We start from the raw sequence: 23546 nt of genomic DNA, 5'->3' as shown, positions 1-23546 counted from the left end.
TTGCTGGATGTAGGGCGGTGTTATAGGTCAGTTTCGGGATGGAAAAAAACGGTATCAACCGGCACTGCGTGTGCCAATAACAATAAGTCCTATTATCACGGAGGAAGATCTCCCAGATGCCCGAACACAAAAGATAACCACAATTTATTTAACTTTAACATAAATATTAAAATACTTCCACGCATCAGATTAAAAATCGCTATTATACTTAATCCATAACAGAAATTTCTATATTCACTATTTTAAACTCATAAACGTTTAGTTTAAACAATCATTTCAAATGTCATAACTTTTGTTTTTGATTTATGTCAAATTTCAGATATGATATTACTTTAATCAATTCTAAATTGTTGAGTAATCCATAACTTAAATTTCAAAATATCTCATTTGATTCTTGTCAAATACTTTTTTATACTTACTACCATTTTATATTGTACACATCAAATGACGATTTTAAAAAATTACATAGAAAAAGTAATAATTATTATTAACTAAAAATTGTATACAAAAAATCCAAGATATATAGTAAAATAAAATAGCTTTTTTTATTTAAAACCCAAATTAATAAAACAGGAACAATTAACAACGAATGATTTCGTTTAAATTGAAGATTAAGATTATACCATTTGCCTTATTGGTTTCTATACACTTAACACATTATGCAACACGTCTAAATATTAATTTTTACCTCCAGTTATGCAACGTATGTTACACGTATGATTTTTCAAATTCTATTTTATCAGGAAATTGTCAACAAATATCTTGTAATATTATGTAGAAATAGAAACAGCATGTTTGAAGAATCCATAGTTTTTAAAGTGTCTGTTATAGAATCATGTTACATCCCTAACATAATAAAATATTGAATTAAAATATCAATTTATTTAAAAATAATTTTGTGTAAAATGTTTGTCAAAAAAATTATTCACAAATTACAGGTTTCTTCACTGAAACTCGAATTTAAAAGGAGACAGTGCTTAAATAATATACCGGCAGATGTGGGTGTTCATCTGTATAGTGACCCTCATGTATTTATTTTTTACCCTTTAAAATTCGATTTCCAAAACAAGAGAAATGTCAAAAGTGATCAAAATCAAAGGAATTTTGCAAATCTTTAACACACGCAACAAAATAATGGCAGAAGGCTAGAAAATCAAAAATACCATCCTGCCAAAATTGAATTATAATTTTTTATAATGTCTATTGTTTGTGAAGAAATATTTGACGAAACTAGTCACCCCTCGATTGAAGGTATGTTTACGTTTTGTATGAAACATAAATATATTTATATAGTTTAATATACACTTTTATTATTCTTATTATATACTATTATTCCAGTGATATTGTGTTTATATTAAAGAAAACATATTTATATAAATGATAATATTTAAATACAAACATTGAAATGTGCAAATTATTATAATTTTATTTAACAACGCTAAATATATAATATAATAATTCTATAAGTAATTAGTAGTCTTTATAACTAAAAAAGTGTAAATTATTCACTTTAGAAGTCAGAGACTATGCTGTTAAAATTGGTATTGACCCCGATGCGGAACCTCAACTACTATCACTGGCATCAGAAGGATTGATGAAGGCATTGCCTGCAGGATGGAAACCTTGGTGAGTATAGTTAAAATAAATTAGATACAACTATTTCATTTTACACTTAATAAATCCAAAATTCAATTTTATATTTTTATTCTTTAATATCTAGTGATCTATCATGTAAATAAAATGAATTTACAATTATATATAAAAAACAAGTATTAACTAACACATTCTATATTTTACTAGCTAGTATAGTATCTGATGTAGTATCACTTATATTTTCAGAATCTTCTTTTGTTTCTGTTTTATTTTCATCCTCATCTGCTTTATCATCATCTCCACCTTCATCTTCACTATCATTTTCATTTTCAAATTCATCATAAGAATGTCTGCATAATTTTGTATATATCCAATTTACCTACAAAATCCATTAAATACATTTAGGGATGTTACAATTAAAATTGATGTATTATACCATGGCTTGTGTCTCTTTTTCTGTATTTATAATGGTTGGGTAGATGTACTGTTCCTTAAATTCCTCAACATCCTTATCAACCTCCTCCCATGTGAGTTTTTCATGCATTCCATCACTACCATATCGATTATTATATCTCTCATAGTGTACATAGTCTAGAACTAAACCTAAACCTGAAATTTAAAAAATTGTATTACTTTTATGGTCCCAGTTTAAATAAAATCTTACCAGGAGCTCTTGGTATATTAACTTTTTCCTTGTCAAAAGCCTTATTAACAATTTCCTCTGGAGCTATTCCTCTAATTATAGCTAAAAGTAATCCTACCATCTTTCTAATCTGATGCAACATAAAACTTTGTCCATTTACTTTCAAAACACAAAATTCTATATCATTCCTAACAAATGGTCTTTCACAAATAAAACTTCTAATGAAACGTTTTGAACTAGGATCATTATACTTCTTCTTAGATGTAAAGTTATGATAATTTTTAGTTCCCACATACATTCCAAGAATATTATTAACTTTCTGAAATGTATCTTCAGGCAATCTATATTCTTCTTGTGAAACTGTATCATTTTGATTTGCAAATGCTACTGTTGGAGTTATATAAATATATGTTCTACCATCACATTGCACTTTTGAATTGAATCCTTTAGTTACCCTTTTACAAGCAAACAGTCTTATTTCCTTAGGCAGTATCTCATTGACCTTTGTAAAATCAAAATTTTCTCCCAGTTTCAATGAGACAATTTGCCTTGCTGCACTGACTCCCTTGTCAGTTCTAGCAGCTCGTTGAAAATGCATGTTCTGAACTTGATCGTAACATTCTTTATTGATAAAATTAGTATCAAATAAAGCTTTAAAGAAATCTTCTTCAATAGTTCTTGTGTTGGGGTTTCTTTGCATGCCATAGTAATCTGAACCAGAATACCCCATCAAAATACAATACTTCCTTCTTTTTATCCTATCAATGCCAGTTTCAACATTTTCGTTTGGCTTGAGAAGCTTGGGCAGTTTGGGATCTAACCCAGCCCCTTTATCAGATCTTCTTTCTTCCCACTGCCGTTTTTTAGTTCTCCCATCATATCGTGGCTTCCTACCTAATGGGCCTTGACTCATATCACTTATCGACGCTATAAAGGAAGACGTTCTACATAAATTATTAGAGTTCGGAAATAACTTTATAATTTTTGACAATAACTTCATGTGTAGAAACCCTATAACTAAACTTTTTGAATATATTACAACAGAATATTTTTCTAGTCATGAAACATTAAATTTTAGTTTTGTTATATTAAAACGTGTACAAAAACAATCGACCCGACATAATTCTTGGAGGTTAGGTTGTGCTTCAGAAAGATATTGAAAATTTGTTTTATGTATGATATGAGATATATAAAATTAATTCAAAAAAATAAACTGATATAGGTAGAAAGTAAAATATGTTCGAAACTGAAAAAATTATTTAAAAGTTGGGAATACATTTTATCGGATAAAGAGAGAAATTCGAGAAACAAGAAACAGGATTATTGAAAGAAATAATGACTTACAAAGAGAACAAATTCAAGGTTTCAATAAATATTTTACAGTTATTAAATTGTAGTATTTTAATTAAATTTAATTTAACTATATTTATTGTAACTGTTTTTCTTTGAATGTTTTTCGTGAATTTTCTTTTTATGTGTTTTACTATAGATAATTCTAATTTGACCATATTTGATTCAAATATTATCCAGACAAATACCATTTAATATTGTCCTTCAATTTTTGTTTATTCAAAAATCATCAATAAGAATCCTGCAGTGATTCAGTATCTTGAAAGCAAATAGACATTCTTTATTGAACCTCTGATTATTTCAAAATCTATTGAAATAAACCAGATTAATCAATTTAATCTACATTTAAAAGCATCAAGTTGAGTCAATATATATTTTATATCTCAATATTTTTTTCTATCACACTGCTATTCAATTAATAATCACCACAATATTGAACAAATAATATTAACAAGAATTAATACCAGCTTTTAATAGTTTATTTATAAATAAAGTAGCATTAAGTTATTTTATATTGAAATATCTTTCTAATGTATATATTGAAAATATCAATTTCATGTAATTTTGCAGTTACGATGATAATTCGAAATCGTACTACTACTATAATCAAATCACGAAAAAAACCCAATGGGAACATCCATTGGACGATATCTATCGTAATCTAGTGAAAAAAGCGAGAGCCGAAAGTCAATCAGTGTCTATAAATGAACCGACCGAAGATGCTACATACGTAAAGGATGAAGAGCTGAAGAGCTTCGAGGAAATGCCTGCCAAGCTGCACAATTCGATGCTGGGGATCCGCAAGAAGGAGATCCGACTCTCTCCGCTTAAACTCAGCCCGGCCCACAGTCCCAAACACGAATCGCGACTACTGAAACAGAGATCCGAGGACATTTTAATGGGTAATTCGAAATTGCTTCATCGATTTAGTAGCTTCGACGAGGAAAAGGACATGGGCATCTTCGACAAGCACCCGCGAGCTTTGGAAAAGATGGAACTGAAGGTGAATAATGAGGCTAATCGACTGATGCATTTTTGGTTTCGTGATAGGTTACAGGTGGCGGGTCTATGTTTCTCAAAACTAACACCAGGAAAAGCGACAATATGTTATGTTCAAGCCCGAAGACCGACGGGTTAGATTTGCCAAAAAGTATTTTGAGGGACAGAAGTATTGAACATTCTAAAAGTTTGGATTTCGATAAGGTATTCATTTTAATACAAAATTAATGTGATTTCTTGTCAAGGTACCAATTACAGTTTACTCAATTTCAGCTCTCACTGGCGGATAAATCGGATAAAGACGATGAAGACAAGAAGAGCGTCAGATTCAACCTTGACAATAACACTACAGATGTGGGCATTACGTTTTCGGACAAGAGTTCCAGCGAAGATGAGATGAACATGGACAAACAGATGAAAGTGGAGGACGTGTTACAAGTCAAGGTGACGCCAGCCAAAAGTCGATTTTCGGTAACAGCCGTGAGTGAACCGACGCAGCCCACACTCAAACTTATCAAAGTCCCAACCGACTTCGTCAAACCAAAATTAACCATAAACAAAGGTAAAACAGCTTTTTTAAAATCAATTTTCCTCTAATTGCCGTTTCTTAGGAAAAATTGGTACATATTCCCATCTTTTTGGCCACATAACAATACCGTGTCGATAAAATTATGTCGGATTTGAAGCTATTTATTTATTTATTTTTTTATTCAGAATCAGAATTATGAATAGCCCAAGTCATATTACATCTATCTGAAACAACTGATAATCAGAAAGCAATAATGCATCTTTTACGCCTGTTCACTCATCAACTCTTAGCTGTTTTTACGATTTATACCCAAAATGTTTGACAAATAAAATCTCATCCTTGATTTTAACTATTAAATTTCAGGTTCCGATTCTGACGAAGACACCAGGAGTTTAGAAAAGCTGGAGATCAAAGCTATCGATGACCTGTTCGATAGCGACACCCCATCTAGCGGCGAAGAGGACATCAAGACGAAGCTGGAGCGAAAGGCAGAACGGAAGATCGGATCCATCAAACAGATGCTGTGGGAGGAAAAGAACGAGGAACTGGCCAACTTCAAGCAGAAGCTTGAGGAATCCCATAAGCTTGAATTGGACAGGATTTTAGAAGTAAATCGAATCCATTTCGCATCATTAACAACGAATATTAATAACTGATGCTTTCAGGAGGAAAAAGTGAAAAAAGAAGAAACCATTAAGACTGAACTAGCGAATATTAAAGTTGATTTGGAAAGTAGGACCAAAGAAGAAAGACTGAATTTCGAGGAGGAATTGGAGAAACTTAGAAAAGATCTATCCGAGAATTTTGAGCGGGAAAAGAAAAAAGTCATTGAACATTTTGACGTAATATACTTTTTATATTATATTTGCTTTAGGTTTTATAACATATTTTACCTAAAACCGGTCAGTCATGACCAACCATCACTTTTAATGAATTTAATTAGCTTTTTATAGTAGGTTTCAGTTGTTTTTTTTTTTGTTAATTAGTCACTTCAACACTGTTGTGTTATTTCGTAACTTAAACGTATATTTACTTTATTAGCACTGTGATAATAATCAATCAATATATAAAACGAGATAAAACATAAATAAATATTATACATTTAAAATATATCAATAGATAGATAGAATATAAAAATAAATACATAAATGAAATTAATTTAAAAACACATATAAAACAATATCAGTACAAAAAATTATAATTCATAATACATAATATATTAATATATTGAAACCAAAGTAATAGATAAAATATTACGTAAAGGTTATAAATATAAAATAGTTTGGTTTCTCTAAAATAAATTTAAATATGAGATAAGGCTATAATTAGATAAGAAATATACCGTAGAGCCTCCACATAATTGTAAAACATGTTAGACTGTTTTTAACAATCCACAATAATCACAGAACGGAGGAACATCGCCAGAAGATATGAATGTTAGAACTGACAATGCCCGATCATTAACCTATTTAACAGGACCTGCTTATACCTATTAGTAGATAATGTCATAGAAGTACAAGATCCTGCTTAATAAACCACAATTTATTATCGCCCTCCAGCAAGTCCCACTCCAATTGAACAAGACTATCGATTTTATTGGTAATAATGGGATATAGATCCTTATAATATGGGAAGTTAGGAATATATGTACCACTTAGAGTGGCTTATTTAGCTGCTTTGCTCTCTCATTACCATCTATGCCCACATGACTGGGGACCCCAATAATTGATATTTTTCTTTTCTGTTCAACAAGATTGTGATAGATGTTATAGATACCAACGATAATAGGGTGTCTAAAAGTTGCATTTTCAATTGCCAGGATAGAGCTCAGGGAATCAGTACAAATCAACTAATTGCCAGACTCAACCTCCAATACAATCTGTAGAACTTTCCAGATGGCTGTTAATTCTGTCGATAGTATGGATGAATGTTTATGAAGTTTGTAAGTTTCTATTCTAGAGGATCCAAAAACAGCTACTACTACTCCCTCGGACGATTTGGAACCACCCGTGTATAAAACTTTATAGCTTGGATACAGCGATAGATGACCAAATAGGCCCTTGAATATTCTAGGACCAAAATTATCCTTGCTGTGAATCGTTAGAGATCTATCTGTGGGCAGTGATGGAAACATCCATGGCGGGAAATTTGTGAAGCTGGAGACGTTAAGTTTATCTGTATTAAGGTTGATCAGCTTTATAACCTTAAATAACTGGCCTTTGAAAGATAGTGCTGTACTTGACGGTGTAATGGGTCTCCTAATGGACAGATTTATTATTTTGTTGCTTGTTGGTATGGAGAAAAATCTGTAGGCTGCTCTAAGAATTAGCTTCAACCGTCTATATTTAAGCGGTTCAATACCAACAAGACATTGTAGGCTAACAACTGGGCTAGATTTATATGCCCTAAGAACCATTCTCAGGGCATTATATTGAACTGTTTCAAGCATTCGTAGATAGGCTGTATGAGAAGTGTACAGAAAGCTTCCATAATCAAGTTTGGAATGTATTATAGTTTTATAAACATGTAGAATAGCATCTTGGTTGAGTCCGTTTTTGCGATTAACGATGAATTTAAGTATGTTTAAGTCCCTACTGGTTCTCTGTCTCAAACTGTATATATGCTCCTTCCAAGTAAGTGTTTGGTCGAAGTAAACACCAAGAAATTTTGCATTCTGTTTAACAAGAATTCGTTGGTTATTCAGAGTCAAGGAACAATTTTCGGCAAAAATGCACTATTGAAGACTTTGTAGGTTTCAGTTTTGTGCCAATCAACACCTCAATGAAAATATGTGCTTTTTCAGTTGAAGAAAGAAGAGCTGGAGAAGTACTACGAGGAAAAACTGGTCGACATCGAGAAGGACCTAGCCGAGAAAGTCGAGAAGCAAAAGGAAGATCTTATTCTAAATCACAACGCCGACGTAGAGCAATTAAAACAAAACCACTCAATAATTATTCAGGATATCAAGAGAGGCTTTAAGGTGGAAGTAAGGAACGCTTATTATTATTACGAATTAATTTTGAACTAAATCATGTCTTAATTTATTTAGGAACAGATTCTTAGGCAAGAGCACCAGGCAGAAATGGCTGAATTGAAAAGCAAATTTCAGACTGAATTGGAAGCTTCGAAGAATAAACCGATGTACGATGATCGTCAGTATGAAAAATTGAGATGTGAAAAGAGACTGTTGGAAGATAAGTATAGGTGCTTAAAAGAAAAATATATAAGGTAAGAACAAATATTAGTAGGTGTGTAAAAAGTAATCCTAGTTTTGGATATCGTAAATTTCTTCAAAATCGAGTTAATTTTCAATCTGATAACATAATTGAATAATTATTACTATATATATAAATATATATATGTTTTTTATTATTACTCTTTGTTGAGACAAAAATATATTATGAATGGTTGGGACAGCCATTTAAAATGTAAAGTTACGCTAATTATAAAATTCTTTCGGTTCTATTGTTAGAGGGTCTAATTTATTAGACCTTTTAACTGAAGTTTTTAATATATATGACATGGAAAAGAATCATCACCCGATAAAAACAAAACGTTCGCAGTATATTGAACGTCTGGTAAATATTGACAGGCAAAAAGATACCTAGTAAACAGAACAGATGTGTTCAACAAGGATGATTCCCATCGGCTCGTTGTCAAGTGTTTAGGATAACGATGGTTTAAGTACCGAGGCTAGACGAAACCTGTCGGATGTTAGACCTGGTAGCGGACTCTTTATGGCGCCTAACCACAAATATCAAGAAGACCTGAAATCGTGAAATATTTGGGAATATTTGGGAGAGTCCGAAAAGCACATGTTTTATCAGCGTGAGAAGTTCCTAGCTGGAAGAGTGTTTCCCACCCAGATTCCTGGAGCAGCCTTGTCCACCACCACCAAGAACTCGAGGAAGGAGCTTCATCGATAAAACACTGTGTATCCACAACGAGAACACAGTCTGACATTAATTTGCATGAACACCGAGGAAAAGAGTGTTATTGAAAATGAGAAGAATAAAGTATTGCTGAGAGAAAGTATTGAATTGCTTGGAGAAGAGAGTATTGAATTGAATGAAGAAGAAAGAATTGAATGAGCATTAATTGAAGAGACATTGAAGAAATCATTGTATTAATTGAAGTATTATTGAAAGCATAGAACTCCTGTCTATATTAGCCAATCTACACCTTTCATTAATAGTAAGTACATGCAATTTGATAATATCTTTTAAATGTATATATGTGTATTCTTTATTATCAATTAAACAACTCGTCTTTGGATATTAATTTACTCAAGGAAGAGAGAAAATAAATTGTATTTAATTTACAACCTTGTTTCCTCTACCGCATCTCAACACTCTTAGTTCAACAATTGTCCCAATGGGCAATCATAACACTGATATTAATATAACTGAATTGCTCAATAGAAGAATGAATATCCGAAGCTATAGTTTCTTGGAAATCAAATAATTATTTATTTCTAATAAAAAAAATAAATGCAGATTAAGTTAAATTCTTCCACTCAGGTGTAAAATATATTCCTAAGTACTTGGTTACTTGCTGTTATTTCCCAATACGATGGAACATTTTGACTAAGTAATTCCGTTATAGGCAAGAAAATATAACATAAAAACGTGGATTGCCTTTTACACACCCAATATTACTCTTATTTGCAAGTCTGTTATTACAGATTAAAGACAGATGTAAAACTATCAATTGAAAAGCGAAATAAACGAAAAGAGCAGAGCAGTATAAATACGACTGCAACAAACACCACCGGTTCTGAAACAGAACAAAGCCACTCAAATAACAAAGAGAGGTATGGGATAATTTTCGTCGTGGTTCAACTCTATTTGGGCTAAATTTTAGAACACCTCTAAACTCACCCTCGAGACGTGTGGTCGAAAAACCGCCCACTCAGCCGATTAAAAACGAACCAAAGCTCACCAAGCAGGTGATCATTCAAGACTTGGACACTTCTGTAAGTGACAACTGTTATCAGAGCGACGAAAAACCAAATCAAAACGATTCTTCCGATAGTACAAATCCAGGTAGAAGTAGAAAGAAATTATTTTCAAGGTAATTGTACTAACTCAGAATTAATAACGACAGCTTCGACTTAATGCTATCTGAATCAATGTTGGCTGTTAAATTTACCCGGCCCTTTTATATATATTAGTTATTTTAGCTTTCATACACCTTACACTACGTTTCAACAAATGCCATAACAAAACTACTGACCGAATAATTTTTTTTCAGTAATCTGTATTGGTAAAATAAATGTGTCTTACTTTTTGTGCATGTTTCTCTTTCTTCCTCGATTTAAGGGCGTAGATGTTTCAATAGTAAATTAGTAGCGATAAGGAACAAAAAAAATCATTTTGACGCATTAATGATTGTTAGACTGAAGAGCTCGTCCACTTCAAGGATAAACCTAAATTCTAAACCAAAAAAGACCCAGCAAAGATCTTGCTCTCCCGTCGAGAACTTACGGAGGCAGCTACAAAAGTTGGAGGATCTCGAAGACCAATTTCCGCAAAACTCCCAGAGCGACACCTATCACCTGAGGTAATCAGGAACGATCATAATAAAGATGTATGGCTCATATATGGATTTGTTTCCGTAAGATATCCGTTCTCTGATGGTCAGAAATTCGAGGGCAGTTCCGAATTGGAGTTTTTCCGCCATCGCATACATTTAGAAAGGGATTCCATCAAGAGAGCTAAGGAGAGTTTACGGAATCAGAAGGCTCTTTTTCAGCAGAGACAGAAGGAGTTGAAACTGAAACATGGATCAATGGCCAGACACACTTTACAACAACTCTGTCAAGTAGGTTCATACAAAATGTGTCTATTATTCTATTAATGAAAATATTGTATAGGAAGAAAAAGAGTTGACTGACATGGAGGTCAACTTACACCGAACAAGAAGCTTACTGGGTGAAAAGGTCATTAGACTGCGTCATTTGGAACAGTCGTTACACAGAGCTAATGCACAAAATGATCAGAGCAAGTTGCAAGATGACACGACCCTAAGTGATCTCTCTTCTCACAGGTAAATCTTCTAAGACAAAACAAAATGTACATGTTTATGGTACCGTTTTCAGTGCGAGCTCGGGCATCAGTTCTTCGGAGTTTGTGGCCGCAGAAGCAATAAGTTATCCCAGGGGTTTATCTCGAATGGAGATTCAAGAATCGTCTGAGATTATACAGAGTTTGGAAAATCTCAACCTCGAAATCAGGGAAATATGGGACGTGCTTCGTACGCAACAACAACAGTCTAGTATCGCGCAAGGTACGCATATCACAAAACTGTTACCGACCTGACCGTACCCCTGTGTTATATTTAACGGTTATAATCTAACCTTTCTGTCGTAAACAGTGATTCCCCCTCTAATCTACCCAGACCTTGGTTGGCCTGTTTTAGCAGGTTCTGCCAATGTACCAGCTCCACCGTCGATTCCCACCTTAGCCGATAGATTGCACAACTATAGGCAGCATGTTGCATTAGCCAATGCCCAAAGTACCATAGTGACTCATGCTTCTCAGGTATGTATAAAATGATGGATATAACTTTATGCGTGAAAAAATAATAAATATTTTTTAACATCAGTTGTATTTGAAAAAACTCAAGACTCAATTACTGCAGAGAGCTTTAATTATCGGTATTGTCTTCTTCTATCGGGTTCCACATCTCCTCTCTAAAGTCCTCGGTCGTCCATTTCAGTCGTAAACGCAGATGCTCTCGTATCTATCACTTCGTACCCTTCAACGATTTTCCTATCCCTGTAGTCGATTGATTTAGATTCCTGGGAGTCATATTTGATCGTTGACCCACCTAGAAGCAACACATTACCGAACTGAAGAACCGGTGTACTCGTGATCTTTTAATGTTGCGATGGGTATCATCGCAGAGGTGCTAACCAGGACCATAATGAAAATCTAATCTATTAATATCTATCGATCATCCTCACAAAAATGAATAATGGCTGTCTACTATACAACGGCGCCTCTATTACGTACCTCAAAACACTTGAGGTCAAAAAAACGGTGCCCAGAACGTCGTTGGGTGCCTTCCAATCATCACAAGCAATACATTTTTTCAGCCTTACATATACCATTCTTCTCACCTACCTCCGAAACCACCTCTCCCTTAAATTTGCGACAAGATCGATTCTACTACCTTCGTTCACCTGCTTGGGGTCTTCATGGATTCATCCTCCTGCCAAAACTCCTTTTTGAAATGAAAAGTGATTTTTGCAATCTCCTTCCTATGCAGTGAAATTCGATCATCTGAGACTGGGACATTGTTATTTCTCTCACAACCACTTGATATCCTCAAGCGCTGCATCGAGCTGTGAATTCTGTAACCAATCCCCAATCTCTGTTTTCTACCTTTTGAAGTAGAAAACAGAGGCTTTTCTCTATAAGAATAAGATTCGAAATCGATAGTCATAAAATTTAACTCATATGTTCTTAAATGAGTGAATGACCTTTAAATGTTCAGTCCTGTTCTTGAACGTTGACGTTTCGCTGTTAATGTCCATTTTATCTATACCAAAAATTTTTATCTATACACACTTTGCTTGTCATATTGTCAACATTTGTATGGAATGTCCTGTTCTAAAGCACAATTGTATAATCGCGATATGACGATAAAATCGTCTGAAGCGACAAATAAATACATTGCTTCACCCACTAAAAACTACATCAAGATCAGCTCTTAAAAAAATTGTTTTCGGATACAACAGTATAAAAAATAACATTTTCTAACATCATTAACACTTAAATAAAATAAGAAATAACTTGGGAGAACATAATATGATCGATGATATATCTAGATTTTAGTTTCATTGATTTAATAGTAATGAAAAATACAAAGTCTTATAAATCCTCATATATTACTATATTTCTTGTTATATATATTATTGTACTAATATATTGTCCGTTATTGCTTCATCTCCATATTTTATCAATTCCATATTTATTTTATCCTTACCATATTACTCTTATTTAAAATGTTGTTCTTCCATTTGTTCAACTTGCATTATTCTTCCTTCTCGTTCTCGTTTTGTGCTTAACAGTTTTTAAAGCACCTAACAACTACATTATCAAATACATAGCCTCTCTGTTCCACAGCCTAATAATCTGTTATGATCACTATAATTATATACTAAAAATCAATCATTAAAAAAATCCTGTTTTAGGGTGCAACAACAACGTTAATCGAGAGAACAAGAAATTTAAGGCACTGGCTTAGGCAGAACGGTCCGGAAACAAATCAGGAGGCCAACCCATCGCAAACAACCTTATAATCAATACTGCGTTTGGTCCGGTATTTTAAGTAACACTTATTAGCCAGTATGAAAACTAGTCAATCTAATATTCAGTCAAAATATATTAAGCTATTTATTGGAGTTTAAGATGAAAATATGGACATAATTGGAACGTGTATCGAGACAGCGTAACTAATATTTTCCTTTATTAAACGTTTACACTTTGTCGTTAGATTTATTAATACGATTTTGTGTTCTCAGGTTGTTGTTAATATCTGTTTAATTCACTGTTATTTAATTTTTTCAGTCACGGAGGTCAATTAAAGCCTTTTGGTTCTATATTAGCAATTCGGTCAAGTATTATGACCAAATTTAACTTGATTGTATTACATGACTATCTGATATGACGAAATTCCTATTTAAATGGAGTTTAAAGACTTTAAACAGGGTACCACAATACTTCCGGTGTGCTTATTTTATAGCTATATTTTATAATACTGATTTATAGTTTCCTTAAGATTCACTATTGCTGTTTTAAACACTGGGCACAGATTCATCATAGTGAAACTTCGCTGCAATGAAGAACTAGTATACACTCCTATCAAGCACCAAATAAAGTGGTTTTCATTTAAATGATATTTCTATAACTAAACTCCATTTAGGTTTTGACATACTAAGATAAATTAGTGATTAATATTACTATACATAACATTTAATATAAAACAAAAACGTAAAATTCTCCAAATACGCGACGGGCTTTTGGCTTCTCAATATTTTAAGCATATGGATAGTAGATAGACCATGCTGTTTATAAAAGAACTGTGAGTGGGTTTATATGTTAAGTATGAGTTTTTCATCTAAAAAAAACTTGTAAGTTTATATTTTGATCCCAGGTAGTTACCCAACAAGGTTAGTAGCAAAATGTCAATTTTTTTATGTGAAAAAAAAAAATATAGTAAGCTCTCAAAATTATTTCTTTGGCTGTCGTCTGTAAACTATTAGAAGCTTACCCATAGCATGTCATATATAAGCCATTGCAAATATTAAAAACTAAAATAATTTTAACTTTTTCTTCGGCAGCTTCTTTCTCATTCAGAAGAATCCAGTGCTATCACCTTCTTTTCTTATAAACACTTTTGTTGCTGCAACTCTGAGCTATACATTGACCTAAATTGTGAGATATTATGGAAAAGTATATCTTGTGAATATAATATCTTGTGGTTTTAGGCAACCAACCTAAAGTGTAGAATTTATTTGTTAACGTAAAAAATTCATATCTTGTTCTGACGATTTCTATCTAGTAATTACCATTTTGTTTTTTTTAATATAAACGTTTCAGGGCAGATATTTGATTTGGGATGGTCTCTAATAGGATCCAAAAGCTGCTTTAAGCAATATATTGTAATATAAAAAAATTAACATCACCGACAAATATATACAATCCAATGAAGCATTAAGGTAGCTTACACGCAAAAACCCATAACGAGTTGGGTAGTTTCACAACTATATTTAAGCCTTATAAAGCCAAATGAAAAAGATCACCCTCTGGAGGTGAAAGAATTGAACTTTACTACAAAGCTACAGTATTCTAACATTCGTAATGCTTTCGGCTATGAGGCAACCCACTTGCAGTTAATATATAGTTATCTACTTCATCCCATTTTAAAGTAATTTCACTTGGTACTTCAATAAATTATAAAAAACATAATATCATTGAATGCACCGTATTTTATTTAAAAAAACACTCAGATTCATCGAATCTGGAATTCTTCTCCTTATCTTGTCTATACTCAAGATTTATAAATATCTTTGGTAACCCGGTTAACACCCTTTTCTCGTACTAAAGGGTACGATAGCTTAAATGCCATTAACCATAACTATTGTATCTGATTTAAATGGAGTTTGAAATCATCAAACAGGGCATCAAAAGTACTTACATTAGGGGTATTTCATCGAGTCAATTTAGAGTTTCTTCAGAACACATATTTCAATTTTTTATACTACACACTTTTAAGCACTAATAATATTTTAATATTACCATGGGTGAACTCCATTTAGGTTTGCAAGTATTAAGGTAAAATAACTGTAATATTACCACATATAACAATTAATATTAAACATAGCTAATTAGGAAATGACGGTGTTAAAAAGCTAGAAGTTGTTATAATGTTACATAAACCACGCCAACATTGTTTCTGCACATACCCAGCCTGATTTTCATCGATGTCCATTCTGACTGATAATATAATGTGATAGATAGAAATCTATATTATGTTCCATGGTCCTATATATACTTCTTAATATGTATGTATGCATTCCATAAAAACTATATATAGATCATATATTAAAAATACGAAGATATTCGATAATACTGATAAAATTACCTCGTCTACTGAAAAGGCGAATTGGTTTTTTTCGAATTTTTTTGATATTCGAATTATATATATATTTTTTTTAACTCCGTTAATTGTAATTTTATTTTGTTGTTTTTTTAATTTTTAAAAATACACGTATTGGTGTATTGATCCATATAATGTATTATTTATCTTTATTCTAATTGTGCCAACTAAATTCGAGGTGAAATAATGTAATTTAGGAAAAAATTACTCGATAGAAACCATAAATTACCAATTATATCTAATTAAACTTAACAGAGTACACAAAATGTTTGGCAATCAAATATTTACAATAACTTAAAATAAATCTAGTTATAGGTATGTATAATGAGAGAACTTTGGGAACATCACAGTTGGCTAATATAAAAATAGATTATAACGAGAAAAGCTTTAATTTCAGTTTCTATCTACTACAGAGTTTTATTCACATTTCGTCAAAGTGAACTTGATCATAAGAAGATGCATTCATGAATGCATCTTCTGCATTCATCATCACTACATACCTAACTAGATATATATCACTAGCGAAATTCATTGCGTTAAGCCCAAAAATAAGTACAAAGTAATATTCACGATATGTAATCCAACATCTATATGTTTTTACTCTTTGCCAACCGATTGTTAATTTTAACTAAGCACTATATCAAATCAAATATCATTTTGCCGATATTTTACAAGACATAACACAATATGTATATGACTGTTTTATATTATAAATTAACTGTGATTTTGTTCAATAGGCTTTAAACATATTTTATAAGTAATAATTACAACCTGTATCTGCACACTGTTAATTATATTAGAAATTTATACTATTACCACTGCTGTGGATAAAATAAATTATAATGGCATGGCTTTGCATTTTTACTTATATTTCCTCAAAAAAAAATTAATACGTGATTCCACTTGATGATATTAGTACATTTCCTGACACTAAATGATAATAAAATATTTTTTTACGAAAAAATGATTTAACCAATTTTTTTGTTATTAAAGGTCCATCTTTGATATTTGCAGTTTTAATTATTTAATTATTAAAAATTAAAATTGTTGCAGTTGTCTCATAAAAAAATTTATTATATTTAAGTGAACAAAAGCTTAAGTTCTGTTTCAATCTACTGCAGACATATCGATATTTTAAGTGAACTTGATAACAATATGATAGAAGCATACATTATCACTACTAAATCAACCATATATATCCATAAAGTATCCTCAAATTCTAAATTCACTCCATTAAGCCAAACAAGAACTATAAAATTCTGTTCAAACTGATTATAAACAGTATATTAAATAAGAAATTATTTTACCCAGAGATGACACAATATACATATATTTTAGAAATTAACCATAATTTTGATCAACAAGCTTTAAATATACCTGATAAGTAGTAACTAACACCTGTATCTGCACATTTAATATTAGAAATGTATAGTATTACCACTGCTGTGGGTGAAATTAATAATCATAATGCCTTTTATATGGGTGATATTAAATTTATTCAAAAGTGTTCAAATATGTTAAGTAAAAGGATGAATAAGGTAAAAAGTTGTATATTTTATGTTTTTATTTATGACATAACCTTATAAAATTACAACTGCACTAGATTTCCACTGAATGCCTTCTTTTCATGGGCTTTAATTTGTGCAGCTAAGCGATCAACATCCCTCCTTCCTTGTTGTGTCAATTTTCTTCCACCATCTGCAGACTTCTCAATCAATTTGGAACCTAGAAAGAATATGATCAAAATAAAACACAAACAATTCATAAACTCTAATCCAATAGTTTTACTCTAATAGATAATTCAAATGAAATTAAGAGATTTCAACATACCTTCCAAGCTTTGTAAAGCTTTACGGGCAATGCTTCCAGCTGATCTGCAGAAATGAGATGGCTTGGTGCCATTACGTTTGCGGGAACCAAAAATCTTGGTTACAGATCCTACACCAATTGGTGATCTAATGTATATGTGTCTAATAACAGCAGCACAACGAATGTAGTACCAGTCAGGGTCATAGGGAGCCAGCTCCTTGGATTTGGATGTCTTGACTAAATCAACCCATTCTGGCACACGTAGCTTGCCAGTTCTACAAATATAATTATTTAACAAAAATGTTAAAACTCCAAATTAACAAACAATTTATTATGTGTAGAAAACATGAACATCACAAATCACTTACTTTTTAAGGAACTGGGCGAAAGCCTTAACGAATTTGTGTTGATCGACGTCTTTTAAAGTAACAGAAGGCATGTTCTGTAAAAGAAACAAAATTGGTTTAAAGCTAGTCTGTATGGCTGAATGGCGTGCATGCTAAAATTCTAACCTACGACTAAAACATCAAAATATATCAAAATTGTAAGAAACCTACTAAGCTTGGATACTTTGTAGTCTTATAACGGAACAAGATATATAAAAATAAGCAGATAGATACGTTTCACACTATAAAATGAAGAGAAAAATGTCTAACCTGTTTTTGTCGTACACTGACACGCGGAAAAGGAAACAAAAGAGCTTCTACTGTGCTTGAAGTTAGCTATTATTTTCAAAGAAACATGCTATTTCTTCATCTGTAGAAACTTTAGATTTATATTCAATTTAAAAATGAATTAAAAATATTGTTTATCTAATTTTCTATATTATTATTTTAAATATTCTAAGGTCAAAATTAACATATTTTTTATTCTATAAAATTTCCTAATCATATATATTAAAAACAAGGATATTTGACATAATCAGCTGATATGACGCGTCATACCACATTATATCACCTTCAAATTAAAAAATAATTTGTTATATTTGTTCCGTTACAGTTTAAAGGACGTCCTATTCGTCTTTCGCACCTAATCTTACTTACGAATTTGAAAACAAAACAATAAAATGGTAAGTAATTAGCTAGTGGTTGGGTTTATTTCATTTTCATTCAATTGAATTTTTTAATATCAATAAAAGTCTGTTACAACATTAATTTAATAAATTTATATAAATGATGTATAATTACAAACAGTAAATATATTAATTTATTCCATATATATTCGGTAATTTTTGAAAAACATCATAACAGTGTTTTTTTTAGAAGTTTATATAGATTTAAATTAATATTGCCATATTTTTACTATTAACTCATGTTTTTTTTAAATAATCGTTTCAACTATTCAACAAATAGCGATGTCGACAAGGACCCATTTGCAACAGAATATTTGTTTGTATTATTATATTTGTTAATATCAACTGAACTCGTTAGTAACAAACAAAATAATATGGAATCTAAATATAACACAGTATTGTACCTACGCGTGTCGAGATATGTATTTTTCTCTGATGAGATGTTAGTTGCAAAGAAGCAGTATTTAAATATAGCTTTTCTGGAATATAAATAGAGTCTAACAATGAAAGAAACACTATTTTTTAAATTGCATAATTTTCATCTCAATTTATATACATACAAGCATCGTTTTTTTTTTTCATTACTTATGACCAAAAAATTGGTGTATAATTATGGAGTAAAAATAAAAGAATTTGCAGGTTTTAAGGTGATATTCCATGCTAAGTTAAAAATAAAAATTCTTGTTTGCCTTTGTTATCACGTTATATAACTGTTAAAGAAATTTTATATGTAATATTACAGAATTTTCTATTATTATGTGGATCGTCCATAATTCTAGTAATGTGTTTTGATTCTACTTATAGGGGGTTATCATATTACGTGATTAGATTAGCAGTATCAGTTAATATAAACATATTTTATCAACAAAACAAAAATAAATATACATTGTTACTATAGTTAAGTAATAAATAATGTAAAGGATTGTCAAATTGGTATAAAAGTATAATAAAAAATACTTAAATTCATATCTAAAAAATTACTAATTTTCTTTAGTTTTTGTATATTTACTTACTCCGACACTACAAAAAATTAATCAAATAAGGAATCATTATTTAAATAAAAGTTACATCACTTTTCATCCTGCAACAGAAATGTTTGATTTCAATAAATGCATTTTTTGTGGAATTTAATAAGAATAAATAGAATTTTTGAAACTGATTTATTGCTTTAATAAACTTTTAAGCAAATATATTTATCTGTTTTATTTTATACAACTTTGCCTGTTTTGCTTTTGGCCATTATTTCCTTTCAGATAAACTACGAATCTATTATTGAAAAACTATAATCTATATGTTAATCGAAATATGAGAGTTTAACACTGTAATGTATGCACCTGTAATAATCTATCATTATAATTTCGTTTAATTTTGGACATTCTAAATCTCCCATCTTCGAACTCAGTCTTCTGCTACATGCTTTGTTTTCGACGCAAAAATCACTGATATTGATTTTTTCGCCTTAACATACTATGAATCTCAGCCGCAGACTTCTTCATATTGAAGAAGAATGTTTAAGCATTTCACAAATAGCGAGAATTTGGCTCCTATTATTTTAGACCTATTTATTTTGTTCAGAATCGATTTTAATGAAATTGAAATGTTGAAACGCTGAATATTGTTTTATTTTTTTAGGCTGAACCATTACGTGTAGTTGTGACTGGAGCCGCTGGTCAAATTGCCTATTCCTTATTGTACATGGTAGCTAAAGGCGATGTTTTCGGCCCGGAACAACCCATCATTCTGCATTTACTCGATATCCCCGTTATGATGGGAGTCCTGGAAGGTGTTGTTATGGAACTGGCGGATTGCGCTTTGCCCCTCTTGCGCGGTGTCGTTCCCACGGACGATCCCGCTGTAGCTTTCAAAGATGTGTCGGCCGCTTTTCTGGTCGGCGCCATGCCGCGTAGGGAAGGTAAATAATAATATAAGCCGGAAGTGGGATTTCGAATACATTTTGATTACGTTTTAGGTATGGAGCGTAAAGACTTGTTAGGTGCTAACGTGAAGATTTTCAAAGTCCAAGGAGAAGCTTTGGATAAATACGCTAAAAAGGACGTTAAAGTTTTGGTCGTCGGAAACCCGGCCAATACAAACGCCTTGATTTGTTCCCGATACGCGCCCTCCATACCCAGAGAAAACTTTACAGCTATGACCAGATTAGATCAAAACAGGTACATTTTACACAAATAATTGCAATACAAAAAGCAAAAGCATAACGTCTAGTTCAATATGTTTCTTCTACACGATACAAAAAGTTTACATATGTTGCATTATTGCATAAACTACAATAAATTTAATCATTTATGAAAATATGTCTCCCAAACGTCAACCGACGATCTATATAAATTTCGATCTGTCAGGATGCTGTCATAATGTGAACATACGTTTATGTACAAATGGTATATTGGTAAATTCATAACAAATGACTACTAACAAATAACAAAACGTAATTTTTATTGATGATGACTATTAGCTTTCGCGTAAAGTATATTAAGGACGTGACTAAAGTATAAAGAATACCATGTAAACTAGTATACAAGTATATATAGTAACAAAATAATCAATATCTCTATAGAGCTCAGGCACAAATCGCAGCAAAGGTTGGTGTCCCGATTCAACAAGTGAGCAACGTTATAATTTGGGGTAACCACTCTTCCACTCAATTCCCAGATGCTGCCCATGCCTCTGTTACTGTTAATGGTCAAACGCTTTCGGCGCCTGAAGCCGTGAAAGGTAAAACACACATTTTTAATAAATACAATTATATTAGTATTTTAGTAATTAGTCATTAATACTGGTATAATTGTTTTATATATTTTATCAGCTTATTAATGATTGATTATTTAATGATGTTAGGCTACTTGTGACTTAATAATATGACATAAATTTGAAAGGGTTGATTGGAACTACGTCAAAGTTGTTGTTATGAATTTATATTAGGCATAAACTTAACAACAAAGTAACCATTGGAAAGGACTTGTGAATTGTCATTGTTTAAAACTAAATGACATTTCAGAGCAATAAAAATGTGGTTTATGTAAGGTCAACTATAGTTTTAACCTCATCTTCAGTATTGAACCAGTTTTTCATTAAAAACAATGTATATGATACATAGAAAATCCTCCCATTCAATGTTTTTATTTTTTAAACATTTTGAACAGCAGCAAATTTGTAAATTAATAGTGTATCTATAGACTTACCACAATTTAACACAAGGCCAATTTCTAAATTCGTTGAACGATTGAAATTATTGTGAAATAATCTGATTTAGTTCTAAGTTTAGTTTAGTCTTCATTACTCCCACATCATTACGATTCAACTAATATTGAAAAAACTATCGGGCAAAAAGTCTCCTGTCAATTGCTGAAAAATTACACAAATAATACTTCAAAGTTCATTTCACAGGTTTATTGCGGTTGTATATGTTAATCCGTCAGTTTACGGACGGACGTATTAGATACAGAAAGTATGCGTATAGTACAGTCTTAAGCCAATATAATAAATATTGAAATATTTGAAGTACTAAGACAAATTCTGCTTGTTGTTTTTTCCAAAACAATATTCAACTATGTTATTAATCGCAATATATTCTCCTAGTACATTTATAAATTAATATTCTGCTTTCGTTTACGTTTCTTTCAATAATATACAATTAAAAAAACATCATAAACTTTTTCATGTACATAATACAATCTAGTAAATCACATTTACCAGTGATGTGTTTGTTTAATAAATCTATGCTTATTTTATTTTTCAGATTCTGCATGGTTGGACACTGTATTTGTACCAACGGTACAAAAAAGAGGTGCTGCTGTAATTGCAGCAAGGAAAATGTCCTCTGCGATGTCAGCGGCGAAAGCTGCGTCGGATCACATGAGAGACTGGTTTTTGGGAACTGCCCCAGGTACATATAGCAAACATCAAATATTTCGCGCTATTCACGTTGGTGTCTTTTCTTAGGTCGGTTTGTTTCTATGGGTGTTTTGAGTGATGGCAGCTATGGTGCACCGAAAGATGTAGTTTTCTCATTCCCGGTTACCACCAAGAATGGTAAATGGGAGATCGTTCAAGGCTTGACGATCAGCGATTCGGCTAGAAAATCACTGGACGTTACCGGAAAAGAGTTAGAGGAAGAACGTAAAGAAGCGATCGCTGTCATCGAAGCATGACTACTCAACAACAAGCTTTAAAACGTTAAACTAAAACATTAGTAAAATCGTAAAACAAACGCTGTTAGAAAAAAAATTACTGCAGTAGTTGACCCAGTGCTTATAGTGATTAAAAATTGTCCTTTTTATCTTCAGAATGGTGGTTTATAAAATAGATAGAAATGGTGTTTAATATACAATTAATGATATTGATTTTCATACATCACATATCTGTGGCATAAATATATTAATATTTTGTTATTACTATATGGACCTAATATCATGTACCTGAAGATTAAAACGACAATCAAACCATTGCCTTCTTTTTAAATCTCGATTTTGTGCTACAACCACCCTAAATTTGTTTTTATCATTTTAACAAACTTTTTGATCTTATTTTTAGTTTAACTTTTTAAATGCCTCGGAAAGAAATATTTTATATTTAATTACATCACTATCCTGCTAAGTGCTACTCCTTTATATCGTAAATATTTTGCTCCCAATGTATTATATATCGCTTATGTTATTAATCTATTTTTGGTGTTGTTTACTTGTTAATTATATAAAATGGCAATGTGTTAAAATAAAACATTATTTTTGGTAAATGCGCTCATCTGTTTATTTTTTCCATTTCTCATATAAAACTTAACATATCTAATAATTATTACATTATTACAAACGCTAATGTTAGAACAATAAAATATATATATATACAAATAAAAAACCTACAATGCA

At 31.6% G+C, this 23546-nt stretch overlaps 4 protein-coding genes across 7 annotated transcripts; 2 read left to right on the top strand and 2 right to left on the bottom strand.

The window, feature by feature from the left end:
* Positions 1 to 987: 987 nt before the first annotated feature.
* Cep164 (centrosomal protein 164) lies at positions 988 to 13567 on the top strand. The gene is made up of 17 exons (XM_076399590.1): positions 988 to 1251; positions 1515 to 1626; positions 4157 to 4589; positions 4637 to 4789; positions 4859 to 5147; positions 5478 to 5722; positions 5780 to 5956; positions 7918 to 8100; positions 8164 to 8342; positions 9799 to 9927; positions 9978 to 10187; positions 10512 to 10676; positions 10736 to 10937; positions 10990 to 11162; positions 11215 to 11402; positions 11490 to 11656; positions 13315 to 13567. The coding sequence occupies exons 1-17, from the start codon at positions 1197 to 1199 to the stop codon at positions 13420 to 13422; spliced, it is 3168 nt and encodes a 1055-aa protein (XP_076255705.1). The 5' UTR covers positions 988 to 1196; the 3' UTR covers positions 13423 to 13567.
* Positions 1481 to 3383, bottom strand: Pus1 (Pseudouridine synthase 1). Of its 2 annotated transcripts, XM_076399610.1 has the most exons (4): positions 2258 to 3374; positions 2030 to 2202; positions 1782 to 1972; positions 1481 to 1607 (listed from the first exon to the last, which is right to left on the bottom strand). In XM_076399610.1, exons 1-3 carry the CDS (start codon positions 3234 to 3236, stop codon positions 1787 to 1789), a joined length of 1338 nt encoding a protein of 445 aa, XP_076255725.1. In that variant the 5' UTR covers positions 3237 to 3374; the 3' UTR covers positions 1481 to 1607; positions 1782 to 1786. The 2 variants fall into 2 exon arrangements, with proteins under 2 accessions (XP_076255725.1, XP_076255726.1); XM_076399611.1 differs by lacking the exon at positions 1481 to 1607 and having other exon boundaries at positions 1688 to 1972; positions 2258 to 3383.
* Positions 13568 to 17328: 3761 nt separating the features above from the next.
* LOC143193410 (small ribosomal subunit protein eS19) lies at positions 17329 to 18364 on the bottom strand. Of its 3 annotated transcripts, none has more exons than XM_076399617.1 (4): positions 18248 to 18364; positions 17960 to 18033; positions 17613 to 17866; positions 17329 to 17507 (listed from the first exon to the last, which is right to left on the bottom strand). In XM_076399617.1, exons 2-4 carry the CDS (start codon positions 18028 to 18030, stop codon positions 17371 to 17373), a joined length of 462 nt encoding a protein of 153 aa, XP_076255732.1. In that variant the 5' UTR covers positions 18031 to 18033; positions 18248 to 18364; the 3' UTR covers positions 17329 to 17370. The 3 variants fall into 3 exon arrangements, with proteins under 3 accessions (XP_076255732.1, XP_076255733.1, XP_076255734.1); XM_076399618.1 differs by having other exon boundaries at positions 18149 to 18287; XM_076399619.1 differs by lacking the exon at positions 18248 to 18364 and adding an exon at positions 18104 to 18231.
* A 140-nt stretch (positions 18365 to 18504) lies between these two features.
* Positions 18505 to 23416, top strand: Mdh1 (Malate dehydrogenase 1). The gene is made up of 6 exons (XM_076399614.1): positions 18505 to 18660; positions 20296 to 20575; positions 20633 to 20834; positions 21239 to 21396; positions 22421 to 22567; positions 22624 to 23416. Exons 1-6 carry the CDS (start codon positions 18658 to 18660, stop codon positions 22830 to 22832), a joined length of 999 nt encoding a protein of 332 aa, XP_076255729.1. The 5' UTR covers positions 18505 to 18657; the 3' UTR covers positions 22833 to 23416.
* The last annotated feature ends 130 nt before the right edge of the window (positions 23417 to 23546 follow it).

This window comes from Rhynchophorus ferrugineus, unplaced genomic scaffold, assembly GCF_030347505.1.
Source record: "Rhynchophorus ferrugineus isolate W39M unplaced genomic scaffold, kcgeb_rfMv2 rfM3, whole genome shotgun sequence".
Taxonomy (NCBI): Eukaryota; Metazoa; Arthropoda; class Insecta; order Coleoptera; family Curculionidae; genus Rhynchophorus; species Rhynchophorus ferrugineus.
The sequence above is the reverse complement of the archived record's forward strand: the minus strand, read 5'-3'. Positions and strand labels throughout refer to the sequence as shown.